The sequence below is a fragment of the Lagopus muta genome, chromosome 3, assembly GCF_023343835.1.
Source record: "Lagopus muta isolate bLagMut1 chromosome 3, bLagMut1 primary, whole genome shotgun sequence".
In the NCBI taxonomy this organism is placed as follows: Eukaryota; Metazoa; Chordata; class Aves; order Galliformes; family Phasianidae; genus Lagopus; species Lagopus muta.
In genome coordinates, this window is record NC_064435.1 from 71971147 (window position 1) to 71992235 (window position 21089).

The 21089-nt window shown below is 41.4% G+C and overlaps 1 protein-coding gene across 2 annotated transcripts in view; it reads left to right on the forward strand.

Annotated features, from left to right (window-relative positions):
* Positions 1-21089, forward strand: part of FBXL7 (F-box and leucine rich repeat protein 7) — a 165004-nt gene that overhangs the window by 126172 nt on the left and 17743 nt on the right. Inside the window, exon 3 of one of the 2 annotated variants that reach the window (XM_048940164.1) lies at positions 2743-2935. The exons of the other annotated variant lie outside the window; for it this stretch is intronic. Coding sequence (XP_048796121.1) covers positions 2875-2935 — 61 coding nt within the window. The 5' untranslated portion in view covers positions 2743-2874. The remainder of the gene's footprint in view (positions 1-2742; positions 2936-21089) is intronic. 2 annotated transcript variants of the gene reach the window in all.

Sequence of the window (21089 nt, forward strand, 5' to 3'; positions counted from 1 at the left end):
AGAGGGGTAGTTTGATGCTTCAAATGCAGTGAGAGATAGTTTGGAACACTGTGTGCCTTGGGAAAGGTGCTATGGGCCTTCAGATGTAGTTCTCAGGACTCTTTCCCTTACTTTCTCATTAGATTGACCAAACCATTTTGGCAATGGTTGACCTTGGGATAAGTTGTGTACTGACTTATGTGCCTGGGTTTAGTTATAGTATTAAGTGAACACGACTGTGTTATCTGCTTGTATGTCCAATCCAAAACGTTCATACAATGGACCCATTTGTATGGCAGTAAAGATTATTTGGAAATAATGTGGAGCTTCATCCAGCAGTGTGGAACGTGTGCTTACAAAGAAAGATTGGATTTAATCATGTGCTTATTTTTTTTGTGGACGTTTTCCCTGTTCTCTTTTAATTCCACCGAAACAACTGGGATTTTATATACCAATATTCAAGAAAGAGAATTTATAAATATAGTTTGAATCAATCTTGTTGTAAACAATGTCATTTTCTTGACAGTTGCATTCACCCTGGGAGCACATTTTGTACTAAAATGAGGAGGAGACATGTGGGGAGAAAAGTTTATAAAGATTGAAAAATAAAGGCAGCAGAGATGATTGCTTCTAACAGTCATTTAAAGTCACTAAACAGTTGAATTCATCTGCGAGCAGCAAGAATAGTGTCTGGGGTAGTTATATGGCAATAGCAATGAGAACTTAAAACATTTCTCCCCATGGAGACTTTGCAGTGGTTTCATACTGTTCATTTAAAAGACATTTGTTTGGGAACAGAAGTGTATTATTTCATGCATCTTACAAGTCTGCAGAGGCTGAGTGAACCTATACCTTCATCTCATTCATCTCATTTCCAATGTCTGGATATTCTGTTTTCGAAAGCAAAGGTTAAGCACTGGAAATCCTGTGCCAGACTTTACTCAAGTAGCTTCACATTTTGATTTCGTTGTCCTGATGCTAACAGCCCACAGGTCTCTATTCTCGATTTGTGGGTCTGGTCTTGTATTCTCTTTCATTCTTGTTGCATATCTCCCAGTTGCAGCATGAGTCACTGGTATTGAAGGTGCAGCAACTGTCATGCATTGCTCGAGTTCATGACTGCAAAGTTGTGCATCAGGTCTTCCTATAGCAAACTATGGGTTAACTTATTCTTCTAGCATCCCCCTGGTCATGAGGTGATGGGAAGCATGACACCTATTGGCATCTCTGAGGGCTACATTTGGCCTCTTGACTTTGTCCTTGTTCTGGCTGCAGCACAACACATGCCACCTAAGGCTCAGTTATCCATTCCCACTGGAATGTGAGAGAAAAGACTGGTGCTGCTTTGCTAAAACTTGAGCTAGAGCCAAACTTCTCAGTATGAGAGTCATGCAGTGCTGTGACACAATAAGAAGCTATTACAGCTGGAGCATTTCAGCAACCTGGTGAATGATGCGGCTCCACTTGGAGTTGTATCAACCCAGGTGATGGTATGGAACCTCCTGTGTCTGGCTCGGCATTGAAGAAATATATCTTGTAACTCTGTCCTCTGGCGTGACAGGTTTGTAGTATCCAGAACAGCAGAAGCAAGCTGTTAATCAAGGGCAGCTGCTATTTTGGTGCTTGAACTCAGAAAGTTTTCTGCAAGCAGAAACACGCTGGAACATTTCGCCTTATTTGAAATATCTGTTCCTCACAGTTTGTGTTATGTGCTGCAGAGCTGTGGTCTGTTTTGTTGTTATGTTTGTTAATGCTTCTGACTTTGGAGAGCCCTTCTGTCCACATGTGTGCTCAAGTAGTGCTGTTCTCAAGTTAGAGTAATCTTAAGAGCATGTGGAAACCTGTGATCTTCTTAAATTATTGGAAGAGGAATAAGCACTGGAAATGTACATCCAAGGTGTCCAGCATCTCAGGTAATGGAGTGGAGGAATTTCTCAAGAACTGGTCATGTTTTTATTTCCAGAGAACATAGAAGATGTGCTTTGTGCTCATCCATACAGTACTGCATATGCAAGTTTTGTCTGCTTTGGAACTGCAATGGCACTTAGAGGAGAAGGATGCAATTGATTTGCATTTTTTCCACCTTTAGAACTACAATTTTCATTAAAAGTCATAAGAAATTTTTAAATAGTTGCTATAACAGACTGAAATATGCATAAAGTAGTGTTTTTATGACATTATCAATATGCACATATTTTGTAGGTGTCATACATTATTCCATTTCCATAGGATAAGTACTGAATTTATGGCAGGTTCTTGGATGTACCTATGACTAAGTCAGCATAGCAGTTTTTCAACATTATTAGAAAAGAGAGTAGAATATTCAAGTAATAACAAAATTACATTTCTACGAAGTTTCTCCTCCTTAGTTATTTCATGTCAGTCCCTGTCATTATGTCCTGATGCCCCGTCCCTGGAGGTGTTCAAGGCCAGGTTGGATGGGGCCCAGGGCAGCCCAGTCAAGTATTAAATGGGAAGATTGTTGGCCCTGCCTGTGGTGGGAGGGTTGGAGCTTCATGATTCTTCAGGTCCCTTCCAACCCGGGCCATTCTGTGATTCTGTGATTCTGTGACAGTCCACAAGACTGCAACATTTACCTGTAAGCTCTATATTGTATAAGACAGCTTTTTTTTCCCATGTAGTGTTTTTATGTTTTGAGAAAATCTTAAGCAAAATCCAAGTTTCTCTTTTCTAAGCTGTAAATACATTGCTTATGCTCAGAATGGACTCTGCAAGGACAAGGGGTTTTTTTTGTTTCTACAGCAATACAAGACAAAGTTGAAATTGCATGAGTGGATCACAAACTGCTGTTTTTCTTGAGACACTTCAGCTGTGTGAAATTGTGCAGATCTATTTCCATGGTGTGGATGAAATGCAACAATTGTCCAGAAGATTATGTTTGCATCATCACTGTCTTTCTTATGCCACATTGCAGAAACTCAAGCAATTGTTTATGGTAAGTCTGGGTGCAGTGTCTTGAACAGAGCGTTCAGAACTGATGGCTCCTGGAAATCTGATGCTTGCATTTTGTATAGAAAGCTTGGCTCCATGCAGAATTTCCAAATGGGCAAGAGCTCTTCCATGTGTTCTTCGGAAAGAGATGTAAATAGCATCCCTGAGAAAGTTAACGATGCGCTAACCTAACATACAAGGAGTTGCCTTTAAATATGCTAAAGACATTATGGATTGAGAAAGAAATTAGTGTCTGGCAAATTATGGGTTTGCATGTAAAGAACAATGGTGTCTTAAGCATAAAGTAGATTTATGGGAAAATCCAAGCTGTGCACATTTGTACACTGCAAATGCTGCAATGAGGGCAGTGTGAAAATGCCCAGGAGCATTTCTGGAAACGTCAAATGAAAAGATGAGGAGTAAGCACAGAGGAGGATAGTGTGGGGCAGGACAGTATAAAGAATTCTTGAGACTCAGAATAAGCAAACAGAGAGAGCTGTGATCAATTTCTATCATAATTATTTTCTTGCTGTTATGGGACAGAGAGTAGTGTGAATCTGAAATTTCAATTAAATCAAGTTTGAGAATGGCTTTCTGGACAAATTCTAGTCCTTCTGCTCTTAGATTAGCATCTCTGCTTCTCAGATATGGAATCTCAGAGTAAGCAGAGAGGAATGCTTTTCTTGGTCAAGGAAAGTTTTCCTGGACAGAGAAGAGTGAAGGCATCGGTCCAGTTTCCATCAGAATTGCCCTTTCATTGGTACTTTTTATCTTACTTTGGGCATGTCATATTCCAAGAAGCAATTGGACAAACTGGTTAAAAATTGAAAATGAAACACCTGATTTTGGTAGTAGAATCTGATTAAGAATTATTGGTCTTATAATAAAGCTTACTATTTGACAGACACTATTAAAGGTAAAATTGAATTTTCTCTGTAAAGTTTATATGATCATGTTTATTAACGTTGCTTTCCCTAGGGTCACATACGTTTTGTTTAAGTAAAATACATAAAAAGTTAAATACTGGTCTGGCTGGGTTAAGCCAGTTGTATGTTAGGGTCCTTTCCTGTCGTCAGTACTTTTTTATGAAGATCAAAAGTTTCTGCTTTGGAGGGAATGCCTGTATTTAAGGAAACTTTCTGGTCACATTGAATCAGAGTGAAAGTGGAATAGTTTTGCCACTATTTTAATACCAGCAGTGCTTCATAACATTATGCAGTATGAATGTAAAGCTGAGTAATTTTGGAAGAAGTTGCAAGTATGCATGCTGAATTCCAGATTAAATAATTCTTTATGTTGGCATCGAGTAGGTCCTGTGCAAATATAAAAATAGCAAACATATCAAGCATTTCTAAGTTACTCTAGCCTACAACATAAAGATTTTCTGAATTCTTTGAAAACAAGTCAAGTGAACAAACACAGTGTCTAAATTCTGAGCTGTTCATAAGTTTGTAAGTTTCTCTTTCTAAGTCCCTGATTTTTCTGTTTAAGAAAAAAAGGAAACCAAAATCAGTGTTAAATTGTTTGCTCTCCTTAGGCTTAAGCTCTTGAATCATTTATTGGCACTTTTTCATGTGCCAATAAAGGCTCAGTTAGTGAAGCATCTATTTTTGTCCAGGATACAGCAAGAAATGCACGCTGTTTGACACTGTGTTGAGCTTTCCTCCAGCTACATAAAAAGGCTTGCATGCGATGAGCAGACAACTTCAGTAGACAAAATAAACCTTCTGATGGTAAAAGCTAAAATTTAAAGTGTGTCTCTTTAAAGATATTTCAGAAAATCTGCAGTTAATGAAACTATTGCACAACACTGTCTCCTCCTGCAAAGAAGCACATAGGGAGAGTCAAACTTGATACTGCGGGCAGGATTGCTTTGGTTAGGCACAGCTGTTTAACTTGGAATCCAGTGTTTTAGACCATGCACTTTCTGCTTTTGTTTTCCTTTTGCTTCTGACAAGGAAAGGGTTTTCCACGGTGAAGGACTGTTGGGTGTGCAGGAGGAGGATGTAATTGCACTTTCCCCCACCCCCTCCTAATTGCCTCATAATTTGGCTGAATTACAAGGTTCGTGAAACTGTTAACAGCATTGTACCTCATGAACCAGGCAATTGGCTGCTTTTTTTCTTTAGCAATTTTGTTTCTCCAGTTAGCTTTGTACCATTTCCTTCCTAGCAGTGCAAAGGTGACAGAAGCTACAAAAAGCGAATTAGAGTGTGAAGAGCTAGGAATATAAAACAGCAGTACAGGTCTGCTTTTGAGCTTTGCGTCTGATTGGTTTGAAGGTGAGGAGCATCGAGTTTCCTCCCAGCTGGGAGCCTCTTGGTCTCTACAGACCGGACCTGGAAGAATGAAATAGGGCCACTTTATCAGGAGAGCAGCAGGCAGCCAGGAAGAGGGCAACTGCAAAAGGGCCAGCGGGCTCTAGGGAGCATGGAGCAATAGGTAATGCACACGTGGCTCTTCATCTTTTATTCTTAGGGGTGATGCCTGCTGAAGAAATTACTTTTTGTTCTGTTTCGTAACTTCAGAGATTAGGCAGTGCTGTGCTCTATTGCACAATCCATTCACACTAGGAGATAAAAGCTATGATGAGAACATGCTTGCCTGTATTGTGAAGTAGGGGTTTTACAGTTGGTAGTGCTATGAAAAATAATGAGCGCTGTGAAAAACACTACATGAGATTAGGGCAATGGGCAGCAATTGTTTAAGGTGAGATCTTTCAAAATGTGTGCTGCTCATGCCAAGAAGAGAAAGAAATAGAAAGGTAAGGCTAAGCAGAGTTCTCTTGGTAAGCAAACAGGTAGAGATGTCTCCTGCATAAACATTTAAACTGAATCGTCAGGGAGACATGGAGCAGTACAACAGCAGTCTTTCAGGAAGACATAAAGGAGAAGTTGCAAAAGCTCAGGTGAAACCAGTCCAGAGAAGCAGGCTGAGATGAATGCACTAGTTCCTCATTTTTTCTGCAGGAAAGTCATCAAAAAATATTGTGATGCTCTATATACTTGTCATGACAGCAGGATAGGACTTCTCCCAATTTTTTGGCTGTGTGCTAGTAATACTGCAGCTGTCTATCTTGGTGATTGTGATTTGCCTCACTGATAATTAATTGTATAAACTAATGAAGGAAATAGTTTTTTCTTACAGCAGTGTTCCTCCTTACTACAGAAACCGTACTCCTAATGATTCAGACTGAGCATCAAAATATATTTGTAATTGCTTTTCTGATGAATGTCTTGATTCCCACAGAAAGCTCTGACTTGTGAGATTGAGACAGCAGCACTCCCATGGGAGGAGACCCTCATGGGCTGTGCTGCTGAACCTGCCCATACACAACGCACAGGAGGATGCAGACAGCAAGGTTGTCCATGTGCCTCTGAAGGCTCTTGGGGCCTTGATTAAGTCCTACTCATCAATGTTTTGTTGCTGCCACTGTGCAAGCCACCTATTCATAAACCACCTGGTTTATGTATCTGTTCCCTGCAGGTGTTCAGAATACTTAGGCAAGCAAACAAGCAATGTAATAAAATTGTTAGGTGATACCTCTTCCTTTACAGATAGCCTAAGGGGATCTTGGTTCTAACCTAATTTAATTATGGGACTCTTCATCTTTCTTTGCATACTGCAGACTGTTTCAGAAACATCAACGATACTGAAAAGAATGTTTTAAAACATGGAGACTGAAGTCCTGTGGACTCTGTGCAATATGTGTTTTGTATTGCTGCTTTTTCACTAAGTGGCTCTCCCTGCTTTCTTCCCCTTACTAAAGCTTTTGAAAACACCTTGGTGGAGTTTCCTTGTTTTATCAGTCACAGAGCTGCTGTGTTCTCAGCACTGCTGTTAAAATAATGTTTTTGATAGACTTGCTCGTAATTGCAGAAGTGACCTTTCTGCCCTGCGAAAATCGTGGCAGTGCTGAAGGTCAGTGTGAACAATTCACTGAATCAGCTTCACTTAAAACTGACTGCTCCCTTCCTGGCATTAAAGCATTCAATGGGCGTACATTCCCTGCCCTCTCAGCCCACCCTTGGCCTCTTATGCAGCTTTAGAAGTCATCCAGCTCCACTTGAGAGCAGTGCTTGTCCTTGCAGCTGCAGGACAGCAAAAGCTGCTTTCTTTGCATGTGGGCACTGCTTAGGGCCGCTGGGTGTAGCTGCATGGGGCTCAGCGGGCACCACAGCATCAGCACACTCGAGGAAGATGAGTCATGTTTTGGCTGGGCAGTGCTTAATGTGTGCAGTGCTGCTAGCTGCAGGGCTCAGCATTCCACGGGAGCCCATCTGGAGTCCTGGGGTGTCTCTGATTTCTGAAGGAACTCAGGCATGAGCCTGAGCAGAGAAATACCAAAGGGGGAAAACGCATTCTGGGGAAATGTCACCGTGCGCTTACTCTGAACTGACTGTACACAAATGGCACCAGCATGGCAAGGCAGCCCTTGACAGCTGTCTGTGGTCTTGGAGCAGATGCAGTAACTCGGGCTTGTGCTTCCTTCCCACACCAGTGCCCTTTTCCTTTCCTCAGGTTACATCAGCAGCTTTTGCCGCTTTGTTCTCTGGAAATGAATTGCTTTTTTCATGCCAGGCTTTCCCACGTGGGGGCTTCTGTAGGTGAGCTGCTTCTGTAAGCCTGTCCCTGAGTTTCTGCTGTCTCTCATACGCTGAAGAGATGACTCATCTTTCTTGTGAATTGCATTTTTTTCTCTGAAATTAATAAGCACAAATGTGCAGATCATGTTAGTCTCAAGCCTTGTCTTTTCTTGCCACATACCTACTACAGTTCTGTGTACTCATCCTGAGATCTGGATAGCTGGAAAAATGCTCTCCTTTCCTCTTTGAGTAGGTTTTAATGAAAGCCGTGTCTAACACCAGCCATTGGATGCTTTTGTCTTGCAGAGCCTTGTGGGGAAATAAAATTTCCCTTGTTTCCACCACAGTTGTGGTATAGCACAGCAGGTGGTCAGGAATAGATGACAACTCTCCTGTATGATTTTTGCAGATGGTCTTTGTCAGAAACTTTAAAACTTTAACCAGAAAGCTTGGTCAACTTTGAAGAACTTTATATTCATTAGAAGTAATGCTAGCTAGTCCCATTGGCTGTTACATAGGGAGTGGGAAGGCTGTTTCCAAGGATTGGTCTGAGAATTATTTTTCCATTTCTCCTAAGTTCAGGAAGCCCCTAAGTAGTGCTAGAAAGCTGAAGGCTCATCCATGCACAACTTGTCCATAGGTACATTACTCTGTGTTACAGTGCTGGCATCTGTGTTGCCTGGTCTGCGTTCCTTTTGTGCTGATGTCAGAAGATGCCTATCTCCTGCTGTGCTTTTTTTCTCTATTTTTCAGACACTTATTAGGAAGCATATTTACCAGCTTAAGCCATTGACTGCATGTTATTATTTTTTTTAGTTCTAAATGCCAGATTGTCTGTTTACAACTTGACCTTTCCTTGACCTGGTTCACAGCTTACTTTCTTGACTTTTGACCCTTACCAGTTTTTCACTACCATTTGGCTCCAGCTGTTCTTACAAAAAGGAGCATTTAATTGCACCTTCCAGTCAGCCTAAGGGCTTGAGAGCACTCATCAGTTTTAATCATGCTTGCAATACTCTGTAGAATAGACAGCAACTCTTCACACTTGCAGCATAATGTGTTTTCAGTCATCTATTTATTGGAAGAGTTTATATGGCATTCTTGCATGATTTAAAATCCATGTGAGTGGAGGAAGGAGTGAGATGTAGAACAGTGATGGAGCTCAACAAGAACGATAAGCATTATGCATAGGAGAGAAGGAGAGGTGATGAGTCTTGTTCTGCAAATGTTGCCATCATCCAACTACAGCTTGTGTGAAGTCCCACCTCACTGCCATCTTATTCTGAGCCTGTCAGTGGCTGGTTTGACATTTCTGTTCTCTACTGCAAAAGTAAACGCTGTAGAGCTCTTCAATGCCACTTGTGACAGCACGAAACTTCAGAATACTGTTTTTCAATCATCTCTTTTTCTTATTGAAGAGCATTTAGTAATTTTTTTATGCAGGAACTGTTCCTTGCCTTTGATTGTCATCAGTGTCCTTCTCTGTGCCATCTCTGCCTATACTGAGTTGTTATGAGGAGAAGGCCAGAACTGCATGCAGTACCAAACTGTACTCTTGCTCTGTGATGATGATTGATTTTTTTTTCCTATTCTTTTTTTTTTTTCCTCTTTTGAGATAATGTTTATTTGGAACTACTTCATGTAACTGACTACCCATTATAATCCCAAGATCTTCCTCCTGAGTAGCAACTGTCAGCTCTGTCACTTGATATGCAGAATCCTATGTTTCCCTGTGCATGCCTGTAGGTTTGTCCCAAATGAATTTCATTCACATCTAGCCACTGAATTACTTGCTAATGTTGTGTCCAGGAACAGATTGTGATTAAGGATTTTCTGCAGTCCCTCAGGGTAAGTCCTTATCTTCACTTCTTTGAATAGGTTACGATCATATTCATTATTTTCCCATTAATTGCATTTTCTAGATTACCAATGAGCATGTTGAGCAGTCTGTGTCTTTCCTTTAATGGCAGCATTGACTCTAACTCTGTTGAGTTGACATGCTCTGACCAAAACACCAGTTTGTACAGCTCAGTAATGGAGCAGTTCCTATTCCTTGTCCATAGTTGGCGGAACCTGTGTAAATTCCCCTCTCAAGCTGGATGGTTTAAAACTTGCAGAATGAGTTTCTGGTCTCTTGCATATTGCAGTCCAACAGAGTTTTTTAAAGCAGTATCAGTGGGAACTGTTCCAGGTTAATCTCTGCAGCACAAAAGACCTACTGTGAGCCAGATCTGTGTCCAAGATGTATTCGCATTATTCAAGTATTTCCTGTTCAAGATGACTATTAATCAAACCAGACAACTCTTTTACAGCAAAAGCTTTCTATAAAATTCATGTTTAGGACATGGCGTAAAGTTACTTCATAAAAACACTTGTTGACTGTTTGAAAAAAAAAAAATGCATAAATTGAGGACTGGGGAGTTAAAAAGACTGCTTCTGGAAAAAGAAGAATGGCATTTGGTTATTGTATGATCTCATCTTTATGCTTTTCAGGATGAATATTTCGTATTTCTACTAAAAATATGATGGCACTCATTTAACGTTGGAAGTAGGTTCTGAGAGAAGGGGAACTGGTAATTTTATTTCAGAGGTGCCTTGTTTGAGAGTGTGGGTTATCCTGCTTCATGAAACATACGCTCATTTATTATAGTCTGACATGAGTGCCACAAACTCCCATTACAAGATCTCTGCTAATCATCTTGCATTTGGACATGCAAACCATATTAATGAATACCACTATCTTCTGGCTTTTAAAGGACTAAATGCACTTTCAGCCTGCAAGTGTCTGGTGTTTTCCTCTCTCTGCATTAAAGCATAGGATTTCAGGAAATGTGTCTCCTAGGTGATGCGCAGCTGCTACATGGAGAACAAAACTGCCACTGAACTGTACCTCAAGGCATGAGTTTTCCATGTCATTTAAGAGTCCTCTAATACAGAAAATATATTTCACTCCCAAAGTGTCTTTTCATCAGATTTGTTGATAAAAACTACAACCTTTCTCTGAGATCTTTTCCATGCTCATTTCTGTTCTCTGCTGCAGTGGCAGGTGGGTATGTAGGGTATCCTTCCACCAACTAGCTTTCCTTGCACCCGCCAGCCCTGTGCTCCCTTCTCTTGGCTCAGTTCTACAGTGCTTGTGCTAAAATGACTCCTGTTTTGCAAGGTGACAGCTCCAATCCTCTAGATCTGTCCCTGCATCCTCTCCTAGAACAACTTCTGTTGAGTTTCACCCTTTGAAGTGTGATGAAGGGTTTCCGCTACACAGAGAATCTCATATTTAAACTTTTGATCTTTGCTGCCTGTGAGATATGTGACTGAGGAAAGGAGTGGACAAAAGTTTGTTACCTTTCTCTGCTGCTGTTCGCTAGGCAACTAAACTTTCAATAAATAGCTTGAAATAAATGGCTTCAGATGCTCCATTTGAGTGATGCTCTGTGTAGCAGAGGGAGCATAATGCACGTTCTGATGAAGAAGGAAGAGCAATGTTCCTCTGGGCTGGCTACAGGCCACAGGGCTGTTCAGGTCTAAGGCTTGTAGGAGCTATAGGAATGACACAGCTGATACGTAGGATCATTTTTCTGAAGCCATTAAAGGAAATCCATCTATGCTAGGTACTTGACAACTTGCTGGGAAGCATAGTCAGTCAGCCAAGTATGCTCACTTGCAGACCTCAAATGTGTTTTATGTTGGCAGTATTAATTCTGAATAGTGTTACAAATAAATATTTTATTCTTTTGGAAGATGTAGGTTCACGTATCCTCTAGGGATAGCATGCTCTTTGTAATTCCCCAGTAGTGAGTTCTTTTCATCTCATCTGCAAAAGATGGGCTAAGCAAGTGTTCGGTCCCTACCCTGCTGTAGTGCACAGCGACATCAAGGCACTTCTTCCTGGATTCACAGTATGAATTTTTAAGCAAAACCAGCCCGACTTTATAATGAACTTTATAGAGGTATAAAAGCAAGAACATTATCTGTTCCTCCAAATGGCTCCTTTGCCCTTTCATTTGAACTGGAGCAGGGCTTTATCTCTCCCCTCTCCTCCTCCCCCAACCAGAGGTTATGGCAGAGATTTCCCCTCATTAGGGGAACTTCAGATGGAGCCCACCCTCAAATAAAAATCCAAACATTTTGCTTCCCTTTAGGCAATGGAGGGAGGGAGGCATTTAAAATGCAGGAGACAGACAAATAGCCTTTCTAAACAAACAAAGGATAATTGCTCTCATAAATGTGGGTCCTCATAATTTAAGAGCAATAGTTTATATACTTGGTAAGCCTTATAAACAGAAAGGGGAGACAAGGGCCGTGGTTGCATTCAATAAAAGCCCAACTCAACAAGGCCCTTGATTGTTAAGTTGTGTATTTTGCGGGCCTCCGCCAAGTTTACTTGCTAGCAGCGCTTTGCTGTGTGTGTTTATAGCAGCAAGCTCTGGGAGATTCTCTGCAGAGAGCCATGGTGATGGGTGGTGTTGTCGGGAGAGGAGTTAGAGGCACAAACAAACCGTCCCATGGATGGTAAATCTCTCTTATTATGTGCAGCTCAATACTCTGGATTTTGCAGGTGTAAGGCTCATATACAAAAGTTAAATTTAGTATGTGTTTATAGTACAGTGTATAAAAAACTGAAATGTGTCATGTTTGGCCAGATGGTAGAAAGCAGTAGTAAAAGCTGTGACTTGGTCTTCTACCACAGACCCCTGACACCAGATAACTCCCTGGTTTAGGAAAGGCTGGTCAGTATGTCTGTCTTGATTTCTTTTTTTTTTCTTTTTTTTCCTTTTTAAAGTGGCATTTATTCTTGCTTGATAAAGTTTTGAAAGGCATACTAAGACAATGTTAACAAAGTCTGGTGAGGACTGTTTTGTGGTCAGGCCAGTTATGGAGAGGGATTATCCTGTTCTGCTCTGTGCTGTGAAACATCACCTCCTGCACTGGGTGCAATTTGGGCACCACTATAGAAAGAATATATAACTATTAGAATGTCCAAAGGAGGACTATGAAGATGGTGAAGGGTCTGCGGGGGAAAATGAATGAGGAGCAGCTGAGTCCTCTGATTTGCTCAGCGCAGAGCAGAGGAGCTGAGGGGAGGCCTGATGGCAGCTGCAGCTCCTCACAGGGAGCTCAGGGACAGCGCTGAGCTCTGCTGTGTGACAGCAACAGGGCTGAGGGAATGGCATGGAGCTGCATCAATGGAGGGGTTAGAGACTGGGTCTGCACCAGAAGGCGGTGGGCACGGCCCTGAGTGCTGTGGAGAGCTTAAACAGTGCTCTCACACACAGGGTTTGGACTTTGGGTGGTCCTTTGTGGAGCCAGGAGTTGGGCTCCATGATCTTTGTGAGTCCCTTCCAACTCAGGATATTCCATGATTCTATGATTATGGGATTACTAGCAGAATCCTTATTGCATATCTGAGCTTGGATATATTCGGCCATGCAAATTAACAAAGCTGGAGCTGAAAAATTCCTGTATTTCAAATCAGGAAACCTAAGGATCCCAGGTATTTTAGAGTTGCTTGCAAGTTTAGGGTACTTCCAGGGTGCATAATTTTACAGGCACTGTAGTGTGTCCAGAGGGTTTTACTCTGCTAGCATCTCCAACTTGAGGGTTTTCAGGAGGTTCTGTTGTATTAAGCATCAGATTTTTTCCCAAGCATCTACAGTCTACTTTTTTTTTTTTTTTAAAGCATTTTGTTTCTGCATATTCAGATTTTGTTATTCAGATTTTGTCTGCTGCAACTACTGCTTCTGATGGTAGGCAAGTTGTATCCATCTCCAACTGCACTAGTTTTACAGCTGGTGTTGGGAAACAACTGATTTCATTTAGCAGCAGGGTTTTCATACAGAAAAGATTATGAGGATGCGTAGCAGGATGAGCACAACTATTAGACGCATTGTTCACTGTGGTTTCTAGAGTATTACATGAGAAAACTTAGTCAGGTTGGTGGGACCCATATGGTCATGCCAACCTGTGACACTTCAGTGAGAAATCTTACTTCATCTCTATGAGCCTCCGTTGCCTTAGCATTATGGTACCAGAATGCACGACTGCAAATAAACACCTCTTCTGAGCGCAGGCTGTGCTTGCCATCTGAGATCTCTTCCTCAGGCTGCTAACTGATCATTGGTGACTTATTCAATGTGATCAGTAAGCTGCCAAAGCTTGGGTGGGGAGTAGAGGGCATGCTGATGAAGGATGTAGCATAAATGCAGTGCAGCTTCTCTGTTCCTCCCAGGTTAGAAAAACACAGAAGTGACAGCTGCTGAAGAGGCTATTCAGCCCTGCTGGCTGGCTGTTGAAGCTGGAGAATGCTGATGTGAGTTTGTTGGTGGGGAGCATGAAGCCAAGCTTCTGAGATATCCTGTTCATCTATCAGAAGAAGACAGGCAGTTTGTTTTCTCAGTGTGCTGAAATGGTCAAATACAGCAGCATCAGGTCTCTTGCTTAAGTTCTTAACCTCTCTGACTCATAAAATTATGCCTGATTGTCAGAGCACATGCTAAGTAAGTCTTTACAACGTATTTGTGGAATGTTGATGCAGTGTTTCTTTTGGATGCAGCCTTTTGAAAGAAGCAGAATATGAATTAACATCAAAGCTGCTGAGACAGCCAGCAGCATCTGAATTCCTTGTAGGTTAGTGTAATAGCTACAACAGCTTATTTTAAGATGCACAATTAAGTATAAACTGGATTTCCTAATCCAGTTTATATCAGTCGAAACATAAGAATAAATGTCTGGCTTCATCCTCTGGCTCCACTTGTCATTATCTGCATGATGTTTTTGACATCATATTGTGCAGTAGTTATGGGTTTGGACAGAGAGATTACAAAGGGGAAATGAATGAAATGGCTGCTCTTTTACACACTCGCACTGAAGCCAGCTTCTTGAGTGTGTTATCCTCAGAAACCACTATGCTTTCCATAATGTGGGAACGTGTCCCATTTCTGCAGCATGTTTCCCACAACAGCAGCTGAGCTTTCTGCAGCTGCCCCATTTCCTGTGATGGGATGCTGTGGTCCTGTGTTAATGCATCCCCAGCTGGGGCACCGTGACTTGGGTAAGTACCAGCTACTACCTGAGGTCATTCCTGGAGTATGTTGGTCCTGTGCTTGTACTGCTTGTATTGATGAAAATTGTGATGTTTACTATGGGAGAATTCAGGTAAAACACAAGTGGTAACCTGGAAAAGATGGTAGCATAGTCAGTTGCTTGGCTGAGATGCAAGGATCCACGCAGGGTACTTCCTAGAAGCTATTTTGTTCATGGCACAAATTTACAGTTACAGTATTTATTTATTTGGAATCTCTTAATGTTTTACAGCAAATATCTGTTCTCTGAGCAGTGCTATGGAAAGGTGTTTCAGTTGTATGCATAGCAGATGTAGCCCCTTATTGTAAAAGTATATCAAATACTTGTCAGAAAAAGATATTCCGTGGCTTATCTAATTAAGTTCTAATTCATTTTAGCATAGTAAACTAAATTTAAATCAGCTTAAAAATAGTCTCCAGTATGCCTCTGGTTAATTTTTTTATAATTCTGCAAAGAGACTAGTCTGTTGTAACATAGCAATTTTTAAGTATTTTAAGACACACTAAAAAAAAAAAAAAGTGAAAAAGATAAAGCTAATAACTTAAAATCCTTCCTTTGAAATTGAGAGATTGGAAAGAATATCCTCATAAGAAATTCAACACCCCTCTCTAGCAAAATAATTGAAATAATATATCTGATTGTCTTTAATTTCACATTCTAGTCATCTTAGTTGTATATTGATATCCTCTGGTGCACACTTTCATCAATGGAAGGTAAGCTTTTTGCTCATTTATAGCACTTCTGTGGCTTTCAGTTCTTTCCATACTTAGCAAGAAAATTCAGAACCACTGTTTCATTACTGGCCGTCTGCAATTGTGGTAATCTGCCTATAAATAAAGCCAAATATAGTTATATATGGAAATAATATGCATACATATGTGGAGAGATAATTGGATTATCCCAAGGTTGAGTTCTCTTGCTGAAGAGCCAGACAGTGCAGCAGCTGTGGTTCTCACCAAGGCAGAGCCTTGTTCCTTGGTGCAGATGTGCAGAATCTCTCTGTTGCCCCACTGTGTGACGCTGCTGGTGCTGCACAAATCTGGGCTGAGAGCAAGGTTCTTGATGGAGTTATTCACACCTTTTTTAAGCTATGGCTTGTTGCAGCTGGTTAAACAATACTCTTTAATCCTTAGCTTTATTTTTAAATTCTCATCAACACCAGCTGTAGGACAGATTTCTCATCCTTAATAATATATATCCGGAACAAATAGCAGTGAGTGATGAATTGCAGCCGTGTGCTGCATGGGAATGCTATTCAGTTAATATATTTTAAACCAAAGTGAGGATTGAAGTTGTTTATTACAGGCATGAAATTAATCAGCAGCCAATGAACTATACATCAGGGATGAGTATGTCACAGATAAATCACAACACTGAGAACTTAGGAACTGTTCATAAACAACTGTGAATAAGCAACTTCAAGTAACTAATCCCCCCAAAGTTCTCATCTCCCTCTCTCTCAGGTCCACAGCACACTACACAGCAGTGCTGCACAGCCCATCTCAAGTTTACAAGTGTTGCAAGTTTCTGCCTGTCTGAGGGTGCCAGTTCCCTGCTGTACACACCTGCTCATGTGCACCTCTAAGCTGTGGGTCCCGCTTGTAGCAGCCCCCACAGTTGCCCCCAGGCAGAAAACAGCTGTGTGGCTGATGGTTTTCTTCAAGATGACTGTTGGATTTCACTTCCCTTTCAACATGATCGGTCACACATGCACACCATAAACGTGCTCACTTTCCTATCTTATGAGGTGGTATTATTTAGACCATTTGTCAAGGCTGGACCACACAGTCATCTCAATGCCAGGTACTCCTAGATCTCATTTTGGTATCAGCAGTAATCTCATGCTTCATCCATCTACACCCGTGTATATAGCAAGGCTGCTGGGTGCAGTTCAGGTGTGGTGGAGTTGCTCTACAGTATTGACTTTTGGAGTATTTTAATAAACAAATATCTAGATTCCTTTTGAGGTTTAAATAGCCCTTCACAGAAAGGTGGTAACCTTGCTGAAGTGTGCTGCAGGCAGACAAGGCTTTGTTGCATTCCAAGGACATAAGCGATTTGCCAAAGCCGAGGGCTCTGCCAGCTGTAGTCTCAGCTAAAATAACTTACTGTGTCTGAATTGTTCCCCAGATACTGCTGCACTTGCATGAAACTCATTATACTCATAAAGAAGACTCAATCACATCACCTGTGAATGTTATAGAGTAATGATGAGAAATGACCAATGGATCAGCGTGTGCTTAGTTCCCACCTTTGCTTCAGAAGAAGGCAGAGTAGAGCTAGGGTCTGTGCCTAATAATCAGCCCTCTTGTGTGGAGGCCTTTTCTCATATGCTTCTCTCTGAAGCCTTTTCTCGTGTGGTTTTCAGATGGCTTCTGGCTATTTTATAACACACCAAATCATTTGGGAACACAGTCTGCTCTCTTTCCAGTGTTTATGAAATAGAGATTTCTGAATCAACATAGGCCATTCACTGTAGAAACTTTGTGGGTCAGATATTGCTTCACTTCAATAAATGCAAAGACTTGTAAGGTGTTTTCCTTAGAAAGGCAGGATGGTAGAGGCAGGCTTTTGCTCGGTGTGAGCAATCTGTCTGACTGTGAGCCTTGCACTCCTCTTTCGTAGACCCTGCTGCAGTGCCCTTCTGTAAAGTGTCAGCTACAGCTGCTGTCAGGTATTTATGCAGTTAAACCACAATCCAATGCTCTGCTGGCGGAATTCACTTGCTACAAAACCCGTGAATAAAGAAGTTTTCTGGCTACTAATAATAGCTTGTCTTCCATCTCCTGGTGATTAACAGTCTCAGCAGGTACTGAACAAAAGACTCATTTCACGTGGTATGGAGTTGTTTCTAAGGAAAACTTAACAGAGCAATATTCAAATGGAAAGATTCCTATGCTTCATTGCTACAGACCTCTGTATTATACAAGCTGCATCTACATTCCTGTCACTAAGAACGTCCTGTCATTTAATGCCCTTGTCACCTCCATTTCCTTCCATGTCCAATCTCAAAACAGTCTTTCCAAACTGAACCAGTGATACTGCTGGTTATGCCCACAGAGTAATGAGAACTTGGCAACAGGTTTCACTTTCTTCCAGACTAGATAAGATTAAATAGTAACGATTAAATAGTAACATCTCTGCACTTTGTAGTTCTAGAATCATGCTTGGGGTTACACAGGTATTTTCCTGATTTATGTGTAATACCAGTATTACTACTGTCTTGTCTGTAGCTGATGCTTTTGTAAATGGAATTAAAATGGAGGAACAAGTAAGTATCATTAAACATCATTTTCAACTGCATTGCAGTAGCTTAGTTGTACCAGTGTTAGCAATCTGATTTCATCTCTTCATTCGGGATTTCTCATACTGACATTCTCAGAGTGGCACGTTACTATACATGGTACGTGCTCTAAATAGTCACACATCCAGCATGAGTGAAGTGCAGCTCAGCATAAGGAAATGAGGGATATACTTTCCAGGCAATTAGTGATGTTAGCAGAAAAAGACTCGTTGCCACAAATAGAACAGAGTGAGTGAGCAGAGACTGCAGTGCTTCAGTTGTAGTGTGAAGTGGGGGAGTCGGGATCCACCGCGTCACTGGCTGCTCCAACCTCCTGGCAGTCACCAGTAGTGCGGGGGGCTCTGCACATCTCAGTAAGGACTCGGCTCCCAGATACTGCACTATCAACCTCTGTGCTTGTAAATCCACTGAGATGGAAAATGTGAAGTCACTGTGGGTCTCAGAAACATTTGCTAACACAAACTCTTTTAACTTTCTCGGTAGAAGTTTTAAAATGTGCCTTACTGATCTCTCTTTGTTGGCTGTGCTCCACATTTCCAAATTATACTGAAAAGTGCCAGAAATACATTTTTGTAAGGTTTGTTCTTCGTGCAAGTCTGTTGCTTGAAGTCTTGTGTAAATGAGAAAGGGATGAAGTCATTACCATAATTCATTCACCTCAAACTTCAGTACCTTGTAGAACTGCAGCACGGTATCAAATGCCTTGTCTAGAACCTGAGCCTCTTTAAATATAAATTAGTTTACATCACATTTCCTGTAAATACTACCCAGTCATCATTTTGCTAATAGAAGCTAGTAGCATTGTGCCAGTAGGGCAGTGTTTTGCTCTGTCTGCACCTTAACCAGGTGGTCAATCAGTGGTTTTGGCCATGACTCAACAGTTCTCATACAGTCCATCTGACCCAACCCCTGTTCAAGCACGGACATCCAGAGCAGATTGCCAAGCAAATATCATGACATGTCATGTCAAGATGAATTGTGAAGATCTCCAAGGAGGAAACCCCACAGCCTGTCCTGTGCCAGTGGTCCATCACCCACAGGGCATAGAAATGCTTCCCGATGTTCAGAGTGAACCTCCTGTTCCTGTTGTCTCTTGTCCTAGCAGTGAGTACCACTCAAAAGAGTCTGTCTGTGTTTTCTTTACAACCCCTCTTCAAATATTTATGATAAGTTGATGAGATGCCCCTGCACGGATCACTTTTTGGGGCTTTGTAAAATTAAGTAACGTTTCTGTTTTATCATGATGACAAATATTTCTTGTTTCCTAATGCTTCTTTTGCTGTCTTTAAGCCTACTGCCTAAGATATCTTCATAAACTAATGGTATTAAATCTGCTGATAAATGTGAAACTGCATATAAAGCGAGACATCACTGATAACATTTGATACAATAAGGTTAGGATAATATTAAAAATAGAGCTGAAGGATTTAAGGGATGCTTTTTTTTTCTAGAGTTCTTGCTCTGGGTAAGAACTCTTTTCATGATTGTAGGTGTAAATGTCACTTTTTTTTCCCATATTGATTTTGGTTTAATGAAGTGGGAAAACGAAGTCAGTGAACAATTTTGATTGTTTTATTTCAGTAAATTGAAAATGCAGTGAATTGTAAAGTAACTATTACAGTCAGTTAATATTCTATGCAAAATGAAGCAATTATTTCTTATGGCTTCCTGTAGACGGGGAAGTTATTGAAGTTGCCATAAACACAGAGTGCTGAATTATTGATTTATTTACATGTGTGTACATCTGATACTCCTCACATGTCAGTGTACCATATGCTATTGCATATAAATAGCAATCTGCAATTTATACATCACAAGTCGCAGACACAGCAAGTGGGAATTCAGACGACGGGGCTGGGTTTTAGAGGATGGCTAATGCACCGCTCCTGCAGTTTTAAGTACCATCTGTTTTGACATAGTCTGGGCCTGTGTTGTGCTGGTGGTCAGGAATCCACGCAACTTAGCACTGTTGGGCTTGAGCCAGTTTACATTTTCTAGCAGGAGAGAGCAACCAGTGGCCGTGCCTCTCTCCCTGCTTAACTCCCAAAGTTCCCATAAGCAAAATGTTAATCCCTGTGGTTCTCAGTAAGCATTATGTGCTTGCTCAGTGCATCACTGTACGAATATTGCGTATGCTTGCAGCAGATGAGGGGACTGCTGTCACTCTAGGACCTGTAGAATGTGAAATGTCTTTTATTTAAAAAAAAATCCGCATTTCATGTGTCTTTCTTAGAGAGCTGTTGGGAAACTTTGTGCTGGTGTCCCGAGTTTCTGCTTTGGAGATTACATTTCTTTCCTTTTTTCCCCATCAGGTCCAGGTCACTCAGGTCCAGAGCTGATTCGTCTGGAAAGTGGCTTTGGCCAGCTTTTTGCTGAATTTATTCCTTTGTCTGTAAGCATAGTGGTAGCACCGTGGATTTGTAAGAAACATAAAACTCTGGATTAAGTGGAACTTTCTGCCATTCCTCTGAAAAGCCCTGGAGACCAGCCTTGCTTTCTCAGTTTGGCCACGTGTCAGAAGGGAGAGGAACACGGCCCTAGAAAATGAGGTATTTGCTCACCAAATGAGAGAATGCTTTGTCAGGATAGTAGCAGGTGCTTTTGAAGGAATCTCATTGGTAGGAAAGAAAATAAACTTTGGAACCTGAAGTGTAAACATAGCTGAGCTGATGGGGAGCAGGTGTTCCCTGACAGACTTCAGTCACGTTCTGTGCAGTCTCACTGATTATCTGCAATCCGTGGCCATCCTGCATAGCCAAGTCAGGCCCTTGGTGGCATCCCTTTGAGTCTGCTAAAGCATTAGCCTAAGAGTAAACATGTCTGCCTGGAAGACTCTCACCGCCTCAGTGTAACTCTGCAGGAGTCAGAAGATTTAACCTGAGTAAGGTCACCCTGAAGTGAGCAATGACATAATAACAAACTCAGCAGTTTTTCTTCCATTGCAGAACTTTTTATTATCACTCCCTTGCTGATAACCCAAGTGGCAGAGGCACGTGTAGGTAGAGTGGAGAAGGGGTGCCCCTATCCCTGCCCTGTATGGCAGGGTTGTACCTCCATCTGCCTTGCCATGTGACTCCTCAGTCGGGAGTTGGGGGCATTCTATAGAATTCTATAGGTGTCCTGCAATAGAATCCGGTGGGAATTGGGACTTGCTTCTTTCCCTTTTTATTTTATTTCCTCTTTAA